Below are 25,130 nucleotides of genomic sequence, written 5' to 3'. Positions count from 1 at the left end.
ATTGTATTACATTAGGGCCTAAGTGTATTATATGAAGTGTGTGATGTAGCCTTTGCGATAATATACACACCTGAAGACACCAAAAATATAAGACAAACTGTATTCCGCACAAACTATTTCCTTACTTACTTAACTTACTTACTGTCGTTTATTCTCAGCCTTGTATTGCAGTTTATTAACACCTTTTAAAATTATTTAAAGCAAGCCCAGTTCCCAATGTTAAGTTAATCTGTGGCTCCATTTCAAAGCCTGTGTTAAGATGATATTATTTGGCTCTGAACACAGGCAGAACAGCGTGAGAGAGATGACCTGTTATATACAGAAGATTTCAAACTTGGTCTCTACGGAGGTCCAGGATGTGGTGTGTGTGTCTTCAGGGCATGCTGATGTATATACAGCATTCCAAGATAAATACACAGTGGTTCATGGAAAAACATTCAGGCCTCTTATTAGATAAATGAGACCTCACTATGTCGCTGTGCAAACCGGTCGTAAGTTGCTATAGTATGGGCACATAGGGGTTTAACCCATTGATGCCTAAAGCACCTGCAAAAAGACTGCTGAATATCTAAGCCTTTTTAAAGAAAAGTTGCCCTCAGCCTATAAAAAGCCAAAATATCTCAGCCTCTGAAGCACATAAAAACATACAATAAGTTGCATTTAATCATTAAGATTTAGAATGTGTTCATTCAGCTCTAACATACCAAGATTTTAAATAAATTTGTCTCAAATCTCATAAGCCTGAATGTTGCTTCATGCAGCTACAGGCGACAGGGCCAATGTTGCGCAATGCAACATCCAGCATCAATGGATATTTGGCTTTGGTAATTCTTCTTTACATTTCTTCATTTAATTGTATTTAAACTGTGATAACTCCAATAAACTATAATGAAATGCAGGTAATGAACAGTATGTGAGGATATTTAATCACTTTTACGTTTTATTTATTGTGATACCTATCTGTTGCGTAGTGCAATAAATACCAGGATAGATATTGCCAGATTGAATATGACAAGCACTTTCCAAATTCTTGTATCCGCGTGGAGGAGCATAAGACCTGGGGGCTGACGGTTGTCACGAGGTGTTGGACTGTAATCCATTTTGCCCTACAAGGCCTTTGTATACACTTCCTGCAACTCATCTGCCACCAAAACAAAAGACAGATCCCCTCAGTGTGGCTGCCATTTCGCACAGGCCACTAAGCAGTAGCAGTGCATGGAAAACATTCTCACACCAACTCTGTTGGCTGACTGATTCATACATTTTCAACCTCTTCTGCAGCACAGACACACAGTCAGACTGAAGCCAGTCGATTCTTGAGGAAACCCAAGACAAAGAGACATCATTTTGGAGTTGTCATACATATTGATGAGATTTTTGAGGAAACCCAAGACGAAGAGGCATCATTTTGGAGTTGGCGCACATATCGATGAAATTTCTGAGGAATCCCTAAAACACAGAGGCATCATTCTGCCATTTTCGCAAATGCTGTAGTGATTTTTGCTCTGATTTTTAACCTTCCCTCTCTACACGATCATTACTCTGTCTGCCATGCTGATTTCTCCCTGTTGATTCCTCTGCTCTCCTCTCCTGTGACTGTGGTGACTGTGAATGTAGTGAAGGTGTGTGGGTGGGCAAGGTCACTCGAGTAAAAAAGAATGTGATTTTCACTCTAAAAGCTTTGAGAAGAGCAAGCGACAGAAGGAGAGAGAGAGAGAGAGAGAGTGAATGAGAGAGGGAGAGGGAGATAGAGAGAAATAGAGGGAGGAATAGAGAAGAGCTGAAGGCTGAGAGGTAGAAGAAGAAGAAGCCATCTGACTTAATACAGATACACCATTCTCTTCTGCAGTAGCCTACCAGAGCAGGTAAATAACCAAACAATTCCTCCATTGCTGTGTCATAAGTAACTTAATGCTGTGCTGAGATGATGCTGTGCCATTATTTTCTTCAAAGTATATAATCATGCATCTAAAGCCTTGTTGCTTGCTTTCGTGTGCGGTATTGCAATGTACTTGTATACAGAAAAGAATCTCTCTTGCAAATCCGCATTGAAAATAAAAACTGAAAAAGCTGTTCATGGACAGACTCAAGGCATGCCTCGGCTGCAAGGACGTGTTATAAAGTGCACATGCCAGTCTATCATGTTCTTGCTAAGCTTTTGTGCTTGTATTCAGTTGCTGCTTATGCCAATGCAGTATGACATGTAGAGAAGCACGATTAATGGAAGTCTATGACAGAACAGCACAGCACAGCACAGGTTCCACACCTGTATCCAGTGGACAAGGGTTAGGTTGGTTACCATGGCAATGGCCCGTAGTGGACGTTAACTCATCTGGCATTGAAAAAGCAGAACAATTACTTAGACAGTGGAGATGCGTCAGCAACTACTCCTGAAAGGCAGGAAAATAAATGTAAATGCTACTGTATGCTGAAGAACACCAGGCATGTCTCTTCAAAGCCACTAGCCTTGGTGGCTTGGTTTCTTAGAGAGTCAGTCCAGTGAGTCTGTGTTTTGTGTCTGTGTGTTCTTGTGGAGCAGGACTTGGAGATGCCATTGAAACGAGACCCGGGGAAGAAAGGCGAGGACATCACCGCTGTGTACGAGCTGAAGGAGAAGCTGGGAGAGTGGGTATTGTTGTGTTTTCATTCTCAGTGCCATCACTGACAACCTTTAATGGACATACAGGATGCGCTCGGTGCACTTGTACCCATGATTGTTCACCCATGAAGGTGTGTGTGTGTGTGTGTGTGTGTGTGTGTGTGTGTGTGTGTGTGTGTGTGTGTGTGTGTGTGTGTGTGTGTGTGTGTGTGTGTGTGTGTGTGTGTGTGTGTGTGTGTGTGTGTGTGTGTGTTAGTGGTGTGGATTGGCACTGCCCTCACGATCCGATTCGATCACGATTCGGGAGGTAGCGATTCGATTCGATTCGATTCTATGCGATCCGATCCGATCCAATTAAATTCTACAATGCATTGCAATGCATTACATTTCTACTGAAAGCAAAGCAAATGTTTAATCAGTCATGATGAGGCAATACAAGTAGTCAGATACTGAGCAACAATTTATTTTGAAGTGCTTTTATTTAATTTAACATTCATTTGCTCCCGAAATATCCATGGAAGTAATTGAAACGGATTCTGGAACTTGCCGGATCGATTCTGGATCGTCCACTTCCCGCATTGTATTGCATCGCAGAATCGATCATTGTTGACACCACTAGTGTGTGTGTGTGTGTGTGTGTGTGTGTGTGTGTGTGTGTGTGTGTGTGTGTGTGTGTGTGTGCGTGGTACGAGGGTATTATATGGACATGAAATGTGTGAGTGCTCAATATTGAAAACAGGGAGGGGCACGCTCAACTTCTCACATAAAAAAACAACTTTGGGTCTGCATACGGTAAATATAATATGCAACAATGGTTGCACACTGAAGAAGGCACGCGCCGAAATGCATTTGTGCAATAAAAAACACTGCTATGCAAGGTGCAGCCTACTCCTTGAAACATTGTGCATAAACATAGAAAACTGACCAATCAATGATGCCCCTAAAGGCAATGTCACTTATTAACATGAATACTTTTTGCCACAATCAAGAATTTCTTGAGATGTGAATTTAAACTAGTTCTATGATACTTACATTGTTCAGAGATATTATGTAGTGAATGATCATAACTTGTATTGTGTTTCATTTTTGTTTCTTTTGAAGCACATTTTCATGGCTTTCAAATTTACCTCCTTGTCCAACCATTCGTTACATACAGTAGGCATTCATTATATCCCCGAAACGCGGAGCGTCTTTTGAACGAATGTTTGGATTTGTCCCAGATTTTTTGGGTGAATGCTCTAGGGCAGGTTCATGAACTGATTCGAGTTTGGAGGTCAACACTTTCAAGATGGCTGAATTCAAGATGACCGAATTATTGTTTGGCCCATAACTACTGACCGGGTGGTAGTGGTGTCAACAATGATCGATTCGGCGATCCGAATCGATGCGGGCATGGACGATCCAGAATCGATCGGGCAAGTTCCAGAATCAATCCGGCAATTTTTTTAAGTTTCAATTATTTCCATGGATATTTCGGGAGCAAATGAATGTAAAAGCACTTCAAAACATTGCAAGACTGATACAGACTGATACAGAAAACAGCCAATAAATTGTTGCTCAGTATCTGACTACTTGTATTGCCTCATCATGACTGATTAAACATTTGCTTTGCTTTCAGTAGAAATGTAATGCATTGCAATGCATTGTAGAATTGAATCGGATCGGATCGCATAGAATCGAATCGATTCGCTACCTCCCGAATCGTTATCGAATCGGATCGTGAGGGCAGTGCCGATCCACACCACTACAGGGTGGATGGATTTGTCCCAGATTTTGTGTGTGAATGCTCTAGGGTAGGTTCATGAACTGATTCAAGTTTGGAAGACAACACTTTCAAAATGGCGGAATTTTCATTTGGCCCATAACTTCTGACTGGGTGGATTGATTTGCCCGGTAACACCTTATTTTAATGTTTCACCATTTCAGTGAATCTACCATATTAGGTACAGTGTAATAACCAATGTAACAATATTTAATACCATGTAATACTAGTGTAATACCAGTGTAACAATATGCAATATCAGGTACAGTGTAATAACGAGTGTAACAGTATGCAATACCATGTAATATAGTGTAATACCAGTGTAACAATATGCAATACCATGTAATACCACTTACGCACAAACACATGATGTAAGTTAAAAAAATGGCGGTGTTACACTAATATTACATTGTATTAAATATTGTTACACTGGTTATTACACTGTACCTAATGTGGTATATCCACTGAACCATTAAAACAGTATTACCATTTGCCCCATTTTTTGCTTCATTTTCACAATAGTCGTTTGGTTTTAAGCCTATGCACGTCATGTCACGTCTGTATGTATCATATACGTTTACGAAATGGTGGACGGGAGTGGTAGGAATGATGGGGGACTGGAAGCGTCGCGTTTCGGGGATATACCTTAAGCAGTCGAAGGCGACTGCACAGGCAGTCTAGTTATTTTATTTTTTCATTAAAAATCAACTGATCCGACAATCTGGGCCGTTGACAGCTTTTGCCGGGCCCGGGACAAAGCAATATGAAAGGGCCCCCCACCCAATACATATAATGTAATGAGGACCCAATTCTAGACCCCCTTTCTCCCTGATCCCAGGATAACTGACCCTTTTGTCCCCTGCCTGTCGGCATCCCTGCTGACAATACCTAGATTTATTTCCCTTTTGTCAAAAAGTAGACCTGCTTGAGGTAGTGGTGTATTCAAATAGTTAGCAGATTGATGTCAATTGTGTCACAACTTGAAATTGTAGCCCATAATCATAATTAATCCATGTCAAAGGGTTGAGGGGGTTAGGTAAGCACTGCGTCAAGTCAAACAGCTCCCTCTTGAGGCTATGTCAAGCAGCTGCAACCATACCACTCCAGATGTCTTCATGACATCAACCCTTCTAGTGTTACCTGCAATCAAATGTACTCAGTGATCCAGCCAGCTATTTTAACCAGCGTTATGTAACCAAAAGAGTAGTATTTGCATTGTGATACTGAGTGTAGATCTCTGTATTTCATGAGAGATTGTAACAACAATCAGTAGGCAGCATGTACATTTTGTGTAAAGCTGTGTTTCGTTTTTGAAACACAGTAAATGTACATATGTTCAATTATTTGCATTACTTGCAGTGCAATGCTTTCAGAGGGTAACAAAACAGCTGGCCCAGTTTTTTTAACGTTTGTCCATTGTCAAATAAATATACTGAGCCAGTGAAATAAATATTGTAATTCTGTTAAAAGGACAGTGTATTCTAACAGTATATGGGCAGAAGTGTTGGAGCACCTGACCATACCATGTTCTGAAGTCGCATTCATATACACACAGTGAGATGTGTTTCACCTTACTGAATTTTAGTTCCTGAACCTTAAAATAGCACCATTGTCTAGAACCATTAGCCTACTTCTTTAATTTCATTTGAAAAAAATGAAAAATCTTCAGGTGTAGCTGTAAACCCTCGGTCTACAAACAAAGGCCCGCGGGCCAAATCCGTCCATGAGGTCAGAACAAATGAAAACACAAATGTGTGTTATTTTCGATCACTAAAACTTCACTGGGCCATATCTCTTCAAAGCATTCACAGAGAGTTAGATCTTGTGCTAAAAGTCTCATAATAGACATTGACAAGGAGGGAAAATGGAAAAGCGAAAATCTGTTCTCTGTCCAGGCATCTAACTTGTTTCTCATTGGGTTGAGGCGCTGGTTTACCCAAAATAATTGGAGACCACTGCTGTAAACCTGTGTGTCCCCCTCTGTATCAGGGGCTCTTTCTCGGAGGTGCGGGTGGCTCAGCACCGGCGCACCAAGAGGCTTGTAGCCGTCAAGTGCATCCGCAAGAGGGTGCTGAAGGGCAAGGAATCCATGCTGGAGAATGAGATCACCGTGCTGCGCAAGTGAGTCAGTCTGCCTGTCTGTCAGTCTCTCTGTCTGCACACACACACACCACCAGCCATGTGACTGTAGTGTGGCTCTGTGCAGTACATTCACTGCAATATCCCTACTGCCAGGCTTACCATTTTAATATGGTAGCCTCTGTGTGTACACTGAGTAGTATTATAATAGCTTTACTGTGGCTCTGTGTGCACCTTCACTGCCTTAGCACTGCTATATTGCAGCCTACAGTATGTGCACATGGTGCAGTAAGTATTATAATCTCTATGCAGATTTTATGCAGTAATAGTAGCATTCATGTATCCATACTGTCATACTACCATTTCTATGCACACATGACTGACTGGCTGTGAATCTCTGCTGCTACACTGATTACTGTACCGTGTGAGTTATATTAATATGTAACCAAATGTAACCATTGTAGCTTCTGTGTGTAGTCTGTACTCTGTGCATGTAGTATGTTATAATACATTCAGAACTGTTATATTATAATACAGTGTAATATTATACTACATACAGCACTGTGATATTATCTCTGTGTACAGTCACTGTATCATAAGCACTTCTGTGTATATCCTCACCGTTATAATACCAATCTCTATCTGTGTACACAGCCACTTTAATTTAAGCTACAGGCTCTGTGTATACACTCAGTAATATTATAGCCTCTGTGCACACATCTTATAATATGTACAGTATACAGCCTTTATGTATGCCCTCATGGTAAGTATTATTACTGTCTCTATGGTCACTGTAAAATGACAGATTCTGTGTACACACTAACTCACAGCCTCTGTTAATTCTATACTCTAATTCTATACATTCTCTATATGCACTCGATTTATAGCCTTTTATTATAGCATTTATTTATTATATCCCTATACAAACATTATATTAAAGTCTGGCTATAGTCAGTGTCGTCAGCCAGAGTTGGAGAAAAATAGGTCATTTGTCCTATACAGTGTAATGAGGTGTGTGTGTGTTTGTCCTGGGCTGTCAGGGACCTTGTACTGTATAAAGTTGCAGTACCATACAGGCTGCAATACATGTCACTGTAACATAACAATCTCAGTGTATACACTCATACTAATACTGCACCACATGAGAATGCCAGTGTTGCAAAACATATTGACTAATTTCAGCAGACTGGCATCCATGGAGGAGGATACTGAGGAGGGTGGCAAGCTGACTTATCTTCGTACATTATTTTTCTCTCTTTTTAAATGTTTTTATTTTTTATTTTTGTTGTAGAATCACTCATGACAACATTGTGTCCTTGGAGGAAACTTTCGAGACGCCTTCAAAACTGTACTTGGTGATGACACTGTGAGTGAAAACTTTCCATCCACAAAACTTTCCATGCACAACAAATAGCAACCAAAGTGAAAGTCATTTTAAATAGCACCGTTTAATCTGGAGCTTACTACTAATACTTGATAGCCACGTTATCCCTCAACAACTCCAATATAAGCACAAAACAACCACAAATGTGCATTCAGTAGTGCTCATCAATCAGCCATCATAACAACCACCAACGATAGCAATGCCATTACACCAAGTGTTGCAATGTGAGAACGACAGAAGACTAGATAGTGATCCCTGATAAGTAAGGGTTAACGTTCGGCGAGAAGGTCGCTACCGTGGAATAGCAGCACGACAGAGAGAATCTTTAGACCCCGACGCGGAGCGGAGGGGTCTTGTTCTCTCTGAAGTGCTGCTATTCCACAAAGCGACCGACTCGCCGAAAGTTAACCCGCTTATTATATGGATATACTTAAATGATTCACACATGGCGGGGACATTTCTTTAGGCCTATTTAATGTTAAGATTGTTGCTGCGCAAAACAAAACAGTGCCGTTGTGAAACACCGCTAGGCAACCGCTAGGTAGCCAGGACAACAGGTGTTGTCTATCACAGCAGCTGATTAGAGTCTTGTTGAAAAGTCGCTTTAGCAGTGAAAAGTCTTGTTGCCATTGACAGCGGTCTGTTATAGACCAACCCGTCCGTTATCGAAAAATAACAGGGGGAGCCCCGTTGAAATGAATGGAGCATTCGACCGATGACGTCACACCATATAATAATGCAGTTTAATGCACGTTGCTTGTGAGTTATCTAAAGACTTTGCAGTAGATGTAAACAGCTGGACTTCATCCTGGAGATTCGTGCTGGCAAGACATTCCTCAGCCAAGGAACTTCATCAGCTTCTGGTTGATGTAAGAAGGAACACGTGTAGTTTCTAGACCTGTCCTTTCTCCACTTGACTAAAGAGCCTGGAGCCAAGGGAAGTAAGAGTTGCCTCACCGGGACACGAACCCGGGCCTTCTGGGGTATTAACTGGGACTCTGACCACGGCCACTCCATCATAGAACCATACGTCAGTGTGGGGAGCCGCTATGGTCACACCTCTCAAGAGACAGATGCTGCTGATGGTGAAGAGCAAACCTGACTGGCAACCAGAACTGATGAAATTCCTTGGATGAGGAGCAAAATGTCTTTCAAGTTCTAAGTAGAAGTCCACGCTTTTACATCTTGAAGGGACAGAGGAGTAAATGACATGATGATACCTGACAGTGGGATGACACGTGTTGCCTGTGTGAGGGACGATTGAGTGAAGAGAAAGTTCATAAGGAGTATCTTCTAGAATCAATATGATGTAAGGCTCTGAGCTGCCAATCATATGGCTGTCATGTCCCTTTGGTAGTTCAATGGGAAAGTCAAACGATTGGGAATGTAGGTGTGTGTGTGTGTGTGTGTGTGTGTGTGTGTGTGTGTGTGTGTGTGTGTGTGTGTGTGTGTGTGTGTGTGTGTGTGTGTGTGTGTGTGTGTGTGTGTGTGTGAGAGAGTTTGAGTGCGTGCGTGCGTGCGTGCGTGTGTGTGTCCCACTTTGTTGCCCTGCTGACATGTAGTATGCTTTGTCTTGGTTACCATATTGGAAATCGTTCCTTGTGTGTTACTTCCTGTAGACTGACGGGAGGAGAGCTGCTGGACAGGATCCTAGAGAGGGGCAGCTACATGGAGAGGGACGCCAGCCATGTCATACGGCAGGTGCTGGAGGCCATCAGGTACCTGCATCAGCTGGGCATCGTCCACAGAGACCTCAAGGTACGCAAAGACCAAACTGTGAACATTGAGGAAAAGAACAAAAAGGATTTAAGTGTGCAGAAATGTTTCTTTCAATTTTCGAAGATTGTGTTTATGTTTGGCACCTTTTAATTGGGAGTGAGGTGTAATTCATCTACGTAAATGTAAAGGCCAAACTACAAAATCTCAATCACCATTCTAACCTGGTCAGTTCAATCAGTGACAATGCCAGGGATGGTGCTAGATTGAAGTCTCGGCCAAGTACAGCTGCGTGTGTAACCTTGCCCTCGCCAGATGAATGTGGCTCTGCCTTGCTTCACTGAGCAGAAGCACAGAGATGAGGCCAGAGCCAGGGTCCTGCATTTGTTGTTAAAATTCCATCCGTTCCACCATTTAGAAGCATCTCCGCGCACGCACGCACACACACACACACACACACACACACACACACACACACACACACACACACACACACACACACACACACACGCACACACGCACACACACACACACACACCAAATGACCTTACTGCTATCACAACAGACCAATGTATTTGTTATTTTTAGACTGTACAGTAGTTCTCAGGTTTGCCATGATGAGGACATCAAGACAATAGCCCCCACATGCCCAGGCCTAATGGCGCCCCTCGCTCCATAAAAGAGTACAATTTTGGACCTCTGTGTTATTAATAGTAACAGTAATACTGTTTACAAAAAGCGTCCTGCCATTGCTGTCCCTTTACAATTGTCCTTGTGCACCCTACCTCACTCACCCCTGCCTGGTGCCACGAGTCCCTGTCTTGTGTTTATTTTGGGTTAAAAAAAATGTTGTAATGTATATACAGTAGGCCTACCTTTTAAATGTGGAGTTGTTTTAAAGGTGCACTGTGTAGGATGATGGCCAGAGTGGTATTGCAACTATGCTGCTCATTTAACCCTCTACTGCATAGGGTTGCCATATGGCAACCGTTAACTTTTTCCAGTTTTTCTAGTAGATGGTACACTATAACCTATTTATTTAGACTTATTTGTGATAAGACAGCCTTTTACTTTGAAACCAAAAAAACTTTTCAGGTCACATGATTAAGAAATAAACACAGGAAGCCCTTTTTCATCACCTACTTTGGAGTGTGAAGGTCATCGCTCAAGCCTCCATAAACCAAGGTATTACCAACATTTCAGCCCAAAATATTGTTATAAAAAAATAAAAACACTATCTGTAATATGTAAACTGTTATTTTTCATCATTAAAACAACTTTAGATGCAAAGGTTTTTTTGTAAAATGGAAAAATGCAGTTATGGAACAACATTTTTTACACAAGATTCCACGACTGCATGAAGTTGCCATATGGCAACCATGAGCTAAAATCTTAATTAAAAATATATATATATATTTTTTTTTTGGAAATCTATTATTTAACTCATTTTAACACTAAAAAAGCACTGAAACATTTTTTACATTGTAAATATAATAATTCATGCAGTAGAGGGTTAAACTGTGCTGCCTATTGCCAAATGTAAGCTTTTTATGAATATTTACTGAATAATAAACATATATTTACTAGTATTACCAAAGTAGAGTAAGCTCTGCAGATAAAAATGTCAATTACTGGAAATTCAAAATGGCGGCCCATGGAGTAGATCCCCTTTTCGTGTATGAAAAGGTAAATTTTTCCAGTCATAATGAATACTTAGAATTTAATGGTGGTGTAAGTATTTGAGTATAAGTATATGAGAAAGGTAACATTTGGGTATTAGCTAGGGAGATAGGTGACTGAATACTTCAGTTTGTGATACAAGCGCCAGAATCGGTACAGATACTCCTTAGACATTACTATTTTCAAAAAGTACGCGGGCCACTTCAAATTCAAGATGGTTGCCCATTTTCCAATATGGCCGCCATACAGATATAAATTGGCAAAGGAAACAATTTGTGATACAAACACCAAACTTGGCATGGATACTCCTTAGATGTACCTCTTTTGATAAAGCATGCAGGTGACTTTTCCAAGATTATTCATTTTCCAAGATGGCCACTGTTCAGATGTGTCATAGGAAAATAAAACAATTGTTCAAATAATGATACAAGTACCAAAATTGGTACAAATACTCCTTAGACTTTACTAATTTGAAAAGGCATGCCTGTCACTTGAAATTCAAGATGGCCGCCATTTTCCAAGATGACTGCCAGAAAGTCCTGTGGGAATACTGCATGAGATACTAGAGCAATTGTTCAAATAGTGATGTAAGCACCAAACGTGTTACAAATACTCCTCAGACACAACTCTGTTGTTAAGGTGTATGCACCATTTGAAATTCAAGATGGCCACTCCTTAGACATTATCCTTTTTGAAAAAAATAGCCTACTTTAAACATGACAAGGTCATGTATAATCCAAGATGGCTACCATTGCTTCTTATTAATGGATACATTTGAGAGATTACCATAATCCCTTTGATGAATTTAGATTATCTTGTTGTCTAAAAGTATAGGAATTTTAAAATGTCCCAATACTCACACTGGCAGCTATAGCCATCTGCAGGTCAGAAGATCAGATCATTCCTTTCATGGTATTATGAATGCCATCCATATTTTGTTTTCGTGAGCTGAGAATTATAAGGTTCTATCTCCATTTTTGGTAAAATTGAGTTTTTTACATAATCTGACCCATTACATGCTTATTAATGCCTGTGTGGTGTTATTTTTGTGAAAAAGTATTATTTTACATTGTTATTAATGAAATAAAAACGTTCTATCTCACAAAACAGCTGGGATGTAAAAACTTTGATGCTCAATATCTCAGAACTACCCTAAACGGAGATAGAACCTTATAATTCTAAGCTCACGCGTTGGGAAATGTGCAATGGGTGGAAAAGCTGTCCAGAAAATTGTGGCGGCCATGTTGGAAAATGAGCAGCCATCTTGTATTTCAATTGACCGACATATTTTTGTCATGGAGTATTTGTACCAAGTTTGATGCTTGTATCACTATTTTATCAAATGTTTCAGTCACCTTACACATATGTATGGTGGCCACCTAGGAAAATGGGCGGCCATCTTGGATTTCAAGTGGCCTGCATGCCTTTTCAACAGATGTGTGTCTAAGGAGTATCTATGACGATTTAGGTGCTTGTATGACCATTTGAACAGTTGTTTCAGTTGCAAATTCATATCTGTATGGCGGCCATCTTGGAGAATGGGCAGCCATCTTGAATTTGAAGTGGACCACGTACTTTTTGAAAATAGTAATGTCTAAGGAGTACCTGTACCGATTTTGGCGCTTATCACAAACTGAAGTATCGGGTCTTAAAAAGGGTCTAAGCCTCCTAGCTAAATGGGATGAATTCTGTAAATAAACTACTAAAAATATTACACAGTGCACCTTTAAGATTTGAGAGTTAGCTGCCTTCAACGTAGCCTACAACGTGTAAGTACAAAAACTAAGCAAACAAGAAGGACCTCTTCCTGCTATTACTGTAGCCTGCACGGGGCTATGAGTTATTGATTTGTGTAACACTGTAATCATGGGATGAGCTCGGCCTCATGGATCAGAGTCAAAGGCTTGACAGAATAAGCACACGCTCAGTCGTCGTGGAGACCAGACCTCCTCACACAGTACACTTTGCTGTGCTGATCTAATTCTCAGAGGATCAAATTTAACACTGTAGTTGGTCCTACGTTTGAAGTGTTGAATTAACACAACATTTCTGTGTGCATTGCTGGAGACCTGGGGGGTAGGCCTATACTAAGAAGCTGGTTCAGTAGTAAACCAGGATAAGTTAACCTTGTGGTAGAGGTAAATCATCTAATAGACAAGCCTGAAGTATCCATTTTCTTAACTAAAGGATGCATGCTGCACGTATATCTACTTGCTGGTTTTCCACTTCCTGTGGGTTAACTAAGTCTGGTTTATCACTTAACCATGTTCTTAGTACATGTACCCCATCAAACCTTTAAGAGATGTTACTGTGTTGATCCCACTTCAAATGTAACACTCTTTTAGTTGGTCACACTCCAATAGTATTGAATTAACACTGTTAAATTTACTGTGTGCAGTACTGGAGACTAGAGGCCTGATGTACAAAGACTGCTGTAGATTTCCCACTGAATCTTTACATAGGCTAAGTGAAAATCTCGAAAAGATACATTTGCACCTAAAATTTAATATTCATCACATCAGTCCAGCATAAACTGGTTTTCATGCTGATTTGTGTGGTATGTTCGATTTCACATGAAACTTAGTACACATGTACTTTTTCCTGATAAGTCAGTACGTATTAGTACATCTGGAAATTTGTGTGAAAAGTTACAGAGCTTTTTTGTGCGTAAGTAAGTTTTGTCCATGAGGCCCCTGATCGTCTTTGCCTGGGTCAGAGTGTACAAAGCCTGTCTGTACCTGAGCTGCCAACACACCTGCATGTCATTCCTACCTACCATCCACTCCCCAGTATTCTGCCATAAATTCTGACCCCCACAGCCTACAATTACCAACTACATTACACTACATTATCATTTAAAATCAACATTTGACCCACCACACTACAAAAAAACCCCAGATTTTGCTACTCAAGTGTTGACAGGTATGGCACGTACCTGAATTGAACAACTAGTGTCAGTGGTGTTGATGATGCAGAGACAACTCCCTGTTATTATTTTGATGTTAATAATAGTAATTACAGTGATGATAATGATAACATGTTGTTTTGATATCAGAGGTTGTAGCTGATAGTACGTACTTCGATAGTTTGTGAAGAAAAGAAAAAAAAACAGACTGTATTTCATTTATACTGTAATTAAAATTGTCAAAAGCTCTTGACTGACAGTGCGTATGACATTTCGTTCCTCGTTATGTGGAGTTACTTCACAGCATGCATTCAATATCATTAGCGATAGCATTATCAAATCTACTCTGGTGAGATTTTAACCCTTGCTGATCATCTTGGAAAACATCATCTTTTGCTCTCTCTTTTGTTTCTTTAGCCTGAGAATCTGCTGTATGAGACGCCCTTGGATGACTCCAAGATCGTCATCAGTGACTTTGGCCTGTCCAAGATAGGAGAGCAGGACATGCTGTCCACCGCCTGTGGCACGCCTGCTTATGTGGGTAAGACACAGTGCCAGTGTCGTGACCAAGCCATTACATTACATTTATTGGCACCAAATGAAGGGGGGTGGCACGGACCTTTTTGCTCCCCCAAAGATAAAGTTGGAGGGGCAAAACCAACCCAATAATGAAAGCGGTGATCATTATCTTCTGTCTCTCTGTGCCTTTTTTCGATTATGACAAATTCTATGATTGTGACGCCCCAATGTTGACCTGAAGCTGGAACATTTGATTGCATTATTATACTTAGCAGACACTTTTATCCAAAGTGACTTACAAATGAGGGCATAATCAGTAGCATATACTCTTTGAGGAAACAAACAGGGTTAGTATAAAAGAGCAAGTTTTTTTCAGAGCAGGGTTTGGGTTTTTGTATGATAAAGCAAAGATCTTTTCCAGCTCCGTGAAGGTTGACAGAGATGTCCCCAATCCTGTAGGCTCTGGTAGCTTGTTCCACAATTGAGGGACAGGGTTACACAGATTACACACCCAAAACAGCAGTGGCCCTATGAGTTAGGGTTTGGTTTGGAGGCTGATTCGATGAAGCAGCCCATCTCGACAGACATACTGTAAGACTGGAGGTAAATATGTAGATTGGATGCCATTACTATGTTCATGTCCTCTGTGTGTCATATTAAATCTGTAGATTTATGAGTCGTGAATGAGGCACAGAAGAAAGCTTGGGGAATGGGTATTGTGATGTCCTTTCAGTGTCAGCCTTTAATGGACAAAGGCATTAGACGGGTGTGTGTGTGTGTGTGTGTGTGTGTGTGTGTGTGTGTGTGTGTGTGTGTGTGCGTGTGTGTGTGTGTGTGTCTTGAGTGTGCGTGTGTTTTGTATGAGTATTTATTTGTGTGTGTTTGTGTGAGGAAGAGAGAGAGAGAGAGAAGGGGAGTGGTGATATGCATACTACATGTAGGCCCATGTGAGCATCTCCAGTTACTTTGCTATATCTAATCTATAGCCTCATAAAAACTCAGATTGCATTGATCACGGCCCTCAATATGGTTGCAGTGTAATGCGAGCCATAACAAGTGCCTACCTCCACTAGCTAAAGTCCCTGCGGTAGGATTTGTGTTTTAATGTAAATACGACCGGTCTGGCCCTTCATGGCGATTGACTATCTGTGTGTTGCCAGCTCCGGAGGTGCTGCAGCAGAAGACCTATGGTAAAGAGGTGGACCTCTGGGCAGTGGGAGTCATCGCCTTTATCCTGTGAGTGGCATTAACACCACACTTATTCATCACGCCTTTTTTAAAAAAAAGAAATCTATACAGTGTAACAGACACTCACACACTTATGCATGCACACAAATGCATGAACACACACACACACATGCATGAACACACACACTCACACACAGACACACAGACACACACACACACACACACACACACACACACACACACACACACACACACACACACACACACACACACACACTACATGGAGGGACATGCAGCCATCACGCTTAAGCAAGCACATACATTATGCGTATGTATACAACCATATTACACACATATAACACACACCATTTTTACATACAGTACATACAATCTCTCTCTTTCTCTTTCTCTCTCTCAATCTCTCTCTCCCTCTCTCTCTCTCTCTCTCTCACACACACACACACACACACACACACACACACACACACACACACACACACACACACACACACACACACACACACACACACACACACACACACACACAGTACTTTGTTTGTGTCTCAAAGCCTCAGTGCCTTCTGAAAGTAAAAGCCTTTCCCACATATTGATCCTACCTGTGCACTTAGAGCCGGGCGGGGATTTTACTAATTAACGTGCCCATGTCCAAAGTGTTCTCTTATTCAATACATAGGGCTTTATAGAGCTCATGAGCTGCCCTATTGTGTTCCATACGTACTGTATGCCACTATATAAGGCACACGCGCCCATATCGGATTCGGATCACTTACACACTTAGATTAAAAATCGGCTGATTCAGTGAACAGCTGTCACAAGTAATTAGTAGAGTTTTTCCACTTTCTATGGTTCTGGTTGCACGTATGTGGATATTTATATCCCCGAAACGCGGAGCCTCGGGGATGTAATGGTTTTGCGTGCGCCGCCGCGTCCGCGTCCGCCGCCGCATCCGGGTCCGCCGCGTCCGCCGCGTCCGCCGCGTCCGCCGCGTCCGCCGCGTCCGCCGCGTCCGCCGCGTCCGCCGCGTCCGCCGCGTCCGCCGCCGCGTAAGGTCTTTCGTGTTAACGCGATAACTTTTGAACGGATGTTTGGATTTGTCCCAGATTTGGTGTGTGAATGCTCTAGGGTAGGTTCATGAACTGATTCGAGTTTGGAGGTCAACACTTTCAAGATGGTTGAATTCAAGATGGCCGAATTATTGTTTGGCCCATAACTACTGACCGGGTGGATGGATTTGTCCCAGATTTTGTGTGTGAATGCTCCAGGGTAGGTTCATGAACTGATTCGAGTTTGGAGGTCAACACTTTCAAGATGGCTGAATTCAAGATGGCCGAATTATTGTTTGGCCCATAACTACTGACCGGGTGGATGGATTTGTCCCAGATTTTGTGTGTGAATGCTCTAGGGTAGGTTCATCTACTGATTCGAGTTTGGAAGACAACACTTTCAAAATGGCGGAATTTTCATTTGGCCCATAACTTCTGACTGGGTGGATTGATTTGCCCGGTAACACCTTATTTTAATGGTTCACCATTTCAGTGAATCTACCATATTAGGTACAGTGTAATAACCAATGTAACAATATTTAATACCATGTAATACTAGTGTAATACCAGTGTAACAATATGCAATATCAGGTACAGTGTAATAACGAGTGTAACAGTATGCAATACCATGTAATATAGTGTAATACCAGTGTAACAATATGCAATACCATGTAATACCACTTACGCACAAACACATGATGTAAGTTAAAAAAATGGCGGTGTTACACTGGTATTACATTGTATTAAATATTATTACACTGGTTATTACACTGTACCTAATGTGGTATATCCACTGAACCATTAAAACAGTATTACCATTTGCCCCATTTTTTGCTTCATTTTCACAATAGTCGTTTGGTTTTAAGCCTATGGACGTCATGTCACGTCTGTATGTATCATATACGTTTACGAAATGGTGGACGAGAGTGGTAGGAATGATGGGGGACTGGAAGCGTCGCGTTTCGGGGATATACCTTAAGCAATCGAAGGCGACTGCACAGGCAGTCTAGTTTTACATGCTGATGTTTTTCATCTGCTTAGATGCAGTATAAAAACGACATGTGAATAGAAATATAAACTGCATTGTGACAGGTACGTTTTAGATATTTTTTATAAACCGTACTTTTGAAATACTCATAAATGAGAGGACGAAACTAAATAGCTTCTAAGACGTTTCATTATCATTTTTTCTTTTTTGCTATTATTATCATTCACAGTCTCTGCGGCTATCCGCCATTTTACGATGACAACGACACACAGCTGTACAGGCAGATCATCAAGGCTGAATACGAGTTCGACTCGCCATACTGGGACGAAATTTCAGACTCAGGTAGGTAGCGGAGTAGACCAACTGTACAGTACCTATCTCTAGTTTGAAAGCAAGGGCCATTCACAGGCGCTCTCCACAAACCGCACACAGAGAACTGAGCACATATGGGGAAATGAGAACATCACAAGGACACACCGCCATTCCGCCATTCCTTCATGAACCACATATGCGTTAATCCATTTCTGAGTGGTTATTGGAGAGCGGCCATCAATCAATGGTTGTGTTTGTGTGTGATTGTGTGATTGTGTGTGTGTGTGTGTGTGTGTGTGTGTGTGTGTGTGTGTGTGTGTGTGTGTGTGTGTGTGTGTGTGTGCGTGTTTGTATGTGCATGTGTGTGCGTGTGTTTTGTAATGCACTCATTTATCCTTCATTTTGTACTTCATGAAATTGTTCATGTGTGTGGGTTTTTTTTGTCTCCTGTCTACGGCCTGCTCTTCTCTTCCCTGCTTTGGTGATGTGTTCAGCAAAGGACTTCATTGGCCACTTACTGCAGAAGGACCCCAAGAAGCGATACAATAGCGAGGAGGCCTTGCAGCATCCTTGGTGAGTTTAAAAATAACCCTCCCAGGGCAGAGCGACGGACAAAGCAGTGAATGGCTTGAATACTTGTTTCCATCAAAAAACACTTGAAAAAAAAACCTTATATAACTCAAAAAGTTGCCATGGTCACATAACAGTTCTTCTCAAGCTTTTCACAAAAACTCTGACGCAAAAAAATAATAAAATCCAATTCTCTCCTAACAACCGGCAGTAATTTAATAAAAATTACACCATACCAGCAGATGTTCGTTTTTTTTTTTAATTATTTATTTATTTTGATATTGTCTTAACGAGGGGAGGAACAGCTCGCGTCTGCCTTGGTAATTGTACATTTAATGCTTAATGTTTTGAGAGATGATTGTTGCGCCGGGAAGAGAGAGGCACATAAGAGAAGGCCCCTGCAGCTATGGGGAGCCTTGCAGTTGGATGGAGCAGTTACCGTAGCAGCAACAGCAGGCTCTCACTGGTGTGTCTCAGTTAGTTTGACAAATCCAATGTGTGTGTGTGTGTGTGTGTATGTGTGCGTGCGTGCGTGCGTGCGTGTCTGTGTGTGTGTGTGTGTGATGGGTACTCTATGCAAAAATGTTGTGTACTTGAGTGTGTTCATATACAGTATACTGTATTTGTGTAATGTTGTATGTAGTGTGTGTGCGCACTGGAGAGTGATGGTTGTGTGTCCCTCTGTATAATGTGTTGTGTGAATCATTATGTTTGTGAAATGTGTGTGGTGTTTTATGTGTGTGTTCCTGTACATTTGAGGAACGTCTGTGATTCTGTGTGTGTGTGTGTGTGTGTGTGTGTGTGTGTGTGTGTGTGTGTGTGTGTGTGTGTGTGTGTGTGTGTGTGTGTGTGTGTGTGTGTGTGTGTGTGTGTGTGTGTGTGTGTGTACGCGTGTAATGTATGTGTGTACACATGTAATGTATGTGTGTGTGTGTGCGTGTGTGTGTGTGTGCGTGTGTGTGTGTGTGTGTGTGTGTGTGTGTGTGTGTGTGTGTGTGTGTGTATGCGTGAAATGTGTGTGTGTGTGTAATGTATGTGTGTATGCGTGTAATGTGTGTGTGTGTAATGTGTGTATGTGTGTAATGTGTGTGTGTGTGTGTGTGTGCACGCGCATTGGTGTTTGTGATGCGTGGTGGCAGGATATCAGGGGGAGCCGCTCTGGAGAAAAACATCCACGGCTCCGTCAGCGAGCAGATTCAGAAGAACTTTGCCAAGAGCCATTGGAAGGTGAGATGACTGGGCGTCATGCAGCCTGGTACCGAGCGTGTGACCAGACATCTGCCCCTGGCACTGACTCTCCTGCTCACACACCCCATCTCTCCATTTCTCCATTTCTCCATCTCTCCATCCAGGGCCGATGACAGCTTTGGTCAGGCTCTGGGAAAAGTAATCTGAAAGGCCCTCCCCACCCAATACATAAAATGTAATGAGGACCCAATTCTGGGCCCCCTCTCTCTCTGGGCCCAGGACAACTGATCCTTTGTCCCCCCATGTTAGCTTTTCCATTTCCATCTCTATTTCCATTTCTCCATCTTGACACCCCCCTCTCTCTCTCCATCTCTCACTCTCCTTCTCCTTCTATCTGTCTCTCTCTCCATCTCGACACCCCTATCTCTCAGTCTGTCTGTTTTTCTCTCTCTTTCTCATTTCTCTCTCTCTATCTCTCCATATCTCTCCCACTCCATCTCTCTCTCCCTCTCAACAGTCCTCTATCCATATCTCCCTCTCTCTAGCTCTCCCTCCAGACACCCTCTCTCTCTCTCTCCCCATCTCCCTCTCTCTGTCTCTGTATCCCACCCTCTCTTTTAATGTATCTTGGTCTTCTATCTATTTTTCGCTGCTGGTCTCCCTCTCTTTCTCCCTCCATTTCTTTTTTTTCTCCATTTCTCTCACTCACCCTCCATCTCTCCATCTCTCCTTCTCTCCTTCTCTCTCTCCTCCTCTGCTTCTTCCTCCCTCCTGCCGCTGCATACAGATCAGTCCAGCCAACGCACTGCACAGCACAACACAGCACAGCACAGCACAGCACAGCACAGCGCAGCACAGGGCAGCACAGCACAGCACAGCACAGCACAGCACAGCACAGCACAGCACAGCGCAGCACAGGGCAGCACAGCACAGCACAGCGCAGCACAGGGCAGCACAGCACAGCACAGCACAGCACAGCACAGCACAGCACAGCACAGCACAGCACAGGGCTACAACCATTTTCTCTATACTCTGTAGTTTGTGTGTGTTTGCTTATCTGTTCTCTGTTATGGAGAGGTTTTCGAACTCCAGACATAAACTTTATTGATTGTCACCTGTGTGTTGTGCCTTCATGTAATACATGCCTCATTTGAAGTTTCGGTTTGGCCTACTGCCATGATAGCTACTGATACTAACAGAAACAGGCGACAAACAGGAAACCAATAGGCAAAACACAATACAGAGAATTGTTACCATGACTAAATAATGACTTAGGAATAATGAATTAAAGTATAACTAATATAATAATGTAGTAATACATTGTAATAATACAATGTGAAGCGGGCACATTAGCACACATTGATAGCTTACAATTACATTTCTGAAGTGCTGAGAATTGTGACTAACAGCACAGAGAAGAAATTAACTAACCAAAAGGAGAAAACAAAGCACACAGAGAAATGATAAGTTAGCATGAATAATTTTAAGTAGGCACATCGAGTGGGGGGTAGGTAGGATACACACCAGTAGCTTCCATTTAATTGTTAAATCCCTGATATGAGGAAAATGTGTGGTGCGCTGTTGTGTTTCAGAGGGCGTTTAATGCTACTATGGTGGTGCGTCATCTCAGTAAGAAGGCCCACAGCTCAGAGGAGGATGGGGGAGACGGCAGCGTTGGGAAAGGTGAGAACAGCACATAGCATGAAACAGATACATACAGTACATTAGTAGTAGCAGTAGTACACACCATAAACCATACATAGTCTGACTTTCTTATTTCTATCAACAGATACTATAGAACAGATACAGTAGTAGTAGTACAAACTATACAAATGAGTGTGGATTTCTATTTTTATGTGTGAGACTACAGCCTTTGGAAAGGTGAGAACAACATATGCTACGAAACCGATACACTGGTAGAAGTAGTACAAATTAAAACCATACAAGTCTGACTTTCCATTCTTGTTTGTATCAACAGAGTAACGCAGTAGTAGATTTATAGCACAAATTAAGACCACAAAGAGCCTGATCTTATTCTTATTTATCAACAGATACCATGAAACAGACCTGGTAGTAGTAGTTGTAGTACAAATTAAAAGCATACAAATAAAGTCTGGCTTTCTATATGTATTCGCTTCACTGATGAACATTCACTGTATAGTAATTTGGCTCCACAATGTGCCATCAGTGTTCATTTTAGACCGCTGCGGTTAATGGGCATTTCAAGGGTGTTCAAGTGAGTGTGTCTTATTCAAATATCTACAATATGCATTGTACAACAAGTTGGATGCAAATCCAGATGGATATAGACAGGCTACAGTACAGTTGGGCCATTACAGTTGGCAAGTCAGTGCTATCGCCAGGATGCTAATGTCATTCCTTGGGGCGCGCGCGCACACACACACACACACACACACTCTAAATGTGGCCATATTCTGTATGGCTCATAATAGAGCCACCATGTCACTTAGACTAAATCACTACTACACCCCTGCTGCATTACCGACATTGTATTCAGCCAGGCCTCCGAAAAAACAATGAACAGCCTTCCGCGTAGAGCGGCCTAATCTTTTGTAATGAGCAGAGGACAGAGAGGTCCACATCCCGGGCTGCCTTCCCAGAGTGCTGTAAAAAAGGGCTGTGTGCCTTGTACTAGTATAAAAGACAAGGGAAGAGAAAGCCTGCCTGCGTGTGGGGCGCTTCAAGGGCTGTGCTCACTTTCTTTCCATTAAAATGCATCTGGAACTGCTTGAGATTCTATCTATTCAGAGGGTTCTTGAACATGGCACTCAAAATGGCTGTGGTCGATATAGTTCTGTACTAATAACACCAACTAAATAGCTGTAATAACACCAAGGTGTTATTTCACCAAGATGTTATTACTTTAGCGTGGCTACACCACAGAGTGTTTTTTTGTGTGCCTACAGCAAGACTGTGCAAAATGTAAATTGTAATACTTTGTCCTGTTTGGCCACCAGTTCAGCTCATGCTCACCATCTGTAGGCTATTGGATACATGGGTACATCTCAATCCCATTTTTAGAAATTATGCCCACAGCCCAGGGTATCTAGAACCAGGATCAATGTCTGTCACTCACACAAACACAAACATTGAAAAAGAAATGGGGTGCGCAAAAGGCTGATGCAAAAATAATGTATTAATTTAAAAATAATAAAAATAGAAAATTACAAAAAAAAAGTCTGCAGACTAGACTGGAAAGACCACCGTTTTAACATCTAGCATATTTTCAATGTCTCCAATAGGAACACATTTACACTCATACAAACCCTCCATGGCTTCTCTTATCTCTTCTCCTCTATCTGTCTGACAGCTCTCCAGTCACCCCGGGAGTGATCCACCACCCATCACCACCAGGGCTGCTCTCCTCTGCTCAGCTCACGGACCAGCCAGTCAGCCAGCCACCTGCTTCCCAGGACAGACAGTATGTCAGTGTGTGTTTCCCTCTGGTCAGTCGATGGGGATTTTGTCTCACACCTCTTCTGACTGCATAATGCTGCTGCTATTGCCGCTTCCCAAGTCTTTACGTCTCTTTACCTTGAGTAGTTTTCAGTGCCTTTAGTGCCCTGGTACTCTCTGCTGCTTATTATACTGAATACATGCATGGGTGTATGGATAGCGTCATTGTGTTATTGTTTATCTCTTAATATTTGTGTGATGGGGCTTTTTGTCGCGTGTTGGCATAACGATGATGTTCGCCTGATTACAGTGCAAATGCTTTGGCGTGAGTGTATATACAGTGGGAGTGCATTTAGCTAAGTGACCTATTTTAGCGAGCGGGTATTTGTTTCCCAAAGTGCATGGCTAATATCACAGAATTGCCAGAGTGAACGCTAGTAATTAATCTCTCTCTCTCCCCCAAGTGCGCGCCGCATTGTATTTGTGTTGGCCGGTGGTGGATGTAGTCGTGTAAGTACTGTAAAGGCTTGTTGTGTGTATGTACCGTATGGGGCTGACTGCAAGACCCAGAGCCATTTTTCAATCAATTGACATTTTTTCCTCTTTGCACATTCCTGTTGACCTAATGCATTAGCTTTATTCCCCTAATGAGATGAATGGCCGTGCATTCGTGCCCAGGCTTTATGTTGGTCAGACAGCAACATGTATATTCATTTATCTCGGTTTCGGTCTGTGTTCGGACTTAATGTTTTGGGCTTTGTACTTGTTTGTTGTGGTTCAGGCGATTTAGACTGCCATCTTGTTAACACTGATAGCATCGCACAGCAAATTCAGGCTATCAAGCCAGGAAATACTGGCAATCTGTAATTGTGTTTTTTTGTTTATATGCATTAAATTGTCCTTTAAATGCTCTACACGGATGAGAACTTGATGTGATTAAGAGAATAAAAAGACACACTGGGAGTGCAGTCTCTCCAGCTGTAAGAAATCAATGTATCCCTCCATAAACTCTGGATGTTCTTCAAGGACTCTTTTCCCTGTTGTTATTAAGATTATTGGAGATGCTTACTGTCACCTTCATGCACTTGTGCGTTGGAACAGACCTTGGCCCTGTTTCACCAACAGAGGGCGATCTAACACACACTTTAGGTCCCATGGTCGCCACATCAGAACAGACACTGCACAGGCTGCACAAAAACAACTTACACAGATTTCACTCGGGGGAAAGTCCTGTCTTGCAGACAAATTGACTCCTTTTAGTTTAAACAAAATGAAGGAAATGTTGTCATAAACCAAACACAGTAATTAAATGTTAGAAAAATGAAGTATTTGATCCCTACACATTCATTCTTACCTTTCATTCAAAATGTGAATTTGGACTGCCAAAAAAAGAGTGGAATTACGTGATGCTAAGCCCACTCAGACATCTTTGGGACAAATATTCATTTTCGTTCACTCCATTAAAAAAAACAGCAAAGGCAAACTAAATGTAGTGACATTGAGATGTCAGTGAAGAAGCACCACAGTACAGTAGCCATATTGCATTCGAGGCACTGAGAAGTGGAGGCACATTTGAAACTCATCCCATCCATAATTTGCTCTGATCATTCCAGACAACAATAAATAATCCCCCAAATCCCCCCTTGGCTTTGTCAGCAGCTTTAAGATGCTGAGATTCTGCCTCAGGATTTCAGATGTGTGTGTGTGTGTGTGTGTGTGTGTGTGTGTGTGTGTGTGTGTGTGTGTGTGTGTGTGTGTG

The 25,130-nt window shown here is 41.9% G+C and overlaps 1 protein-coding gene across 1 annotated transcript; it reads left to right on the top strand.

The window, feature by feature from the left end:
• Positions 1 to 1,206: 1,206 nt before the first annotated feature.
• Positions 1,207 to 24,365, top strand: pnck (pregnancy up-regulated nonubiquitous CaM kinase). Its single transcript, XM_063207597.1, has 12 exons — positions 1,207 to 1,865; positions 2,540 to 2,625; positions 6,351 to 6,482; positions 7,732 to 7,806; positions 9,444 to 9,582; positions 14,543 to 14,666; positions 15,805 to 15,880; positions 18,114 to 18,226; positions 18,691 to 18,769; positions 19,906 to 19,993; positions 21,547 to 21,637; positions 23,286 to 24,365. Exons 2-12 carry the CDS (start codon positions 2,549 to 2,551, stop codon positions 23,306 to 23,308), a joined length of 1,017 nt encoding a protein of 338 aa, XP_063063667.1. The 5' UTR covers positions 1,207 to 1,865; positions 2,540 to 2,548; the 3' UTR covers positions 23,309 to 24,365.
• Positions 24,366 to 25,130: the final 765 nt, after the last annotated feature.

The sequence above is a fragment of the Engraulis encrasicolus genome, chromosome 10 (genome assembly GCF_034702125.1).
Source record: "Engraulis encrasicolus isolate BLACKSEA-1 chromosome 10, IST_EnEncr_1.0, whole genome shotgun sequence".
Lineage (NCBI taxonomy): Eukaryota > Metazoa > Chordata > Actinopteri > Clupeiformes > Engraulidae > Engraulis > Engraulis encrasicolus.
This window is presented reverse-complemented; position numbering and strand designations above follow the sequence as displayed.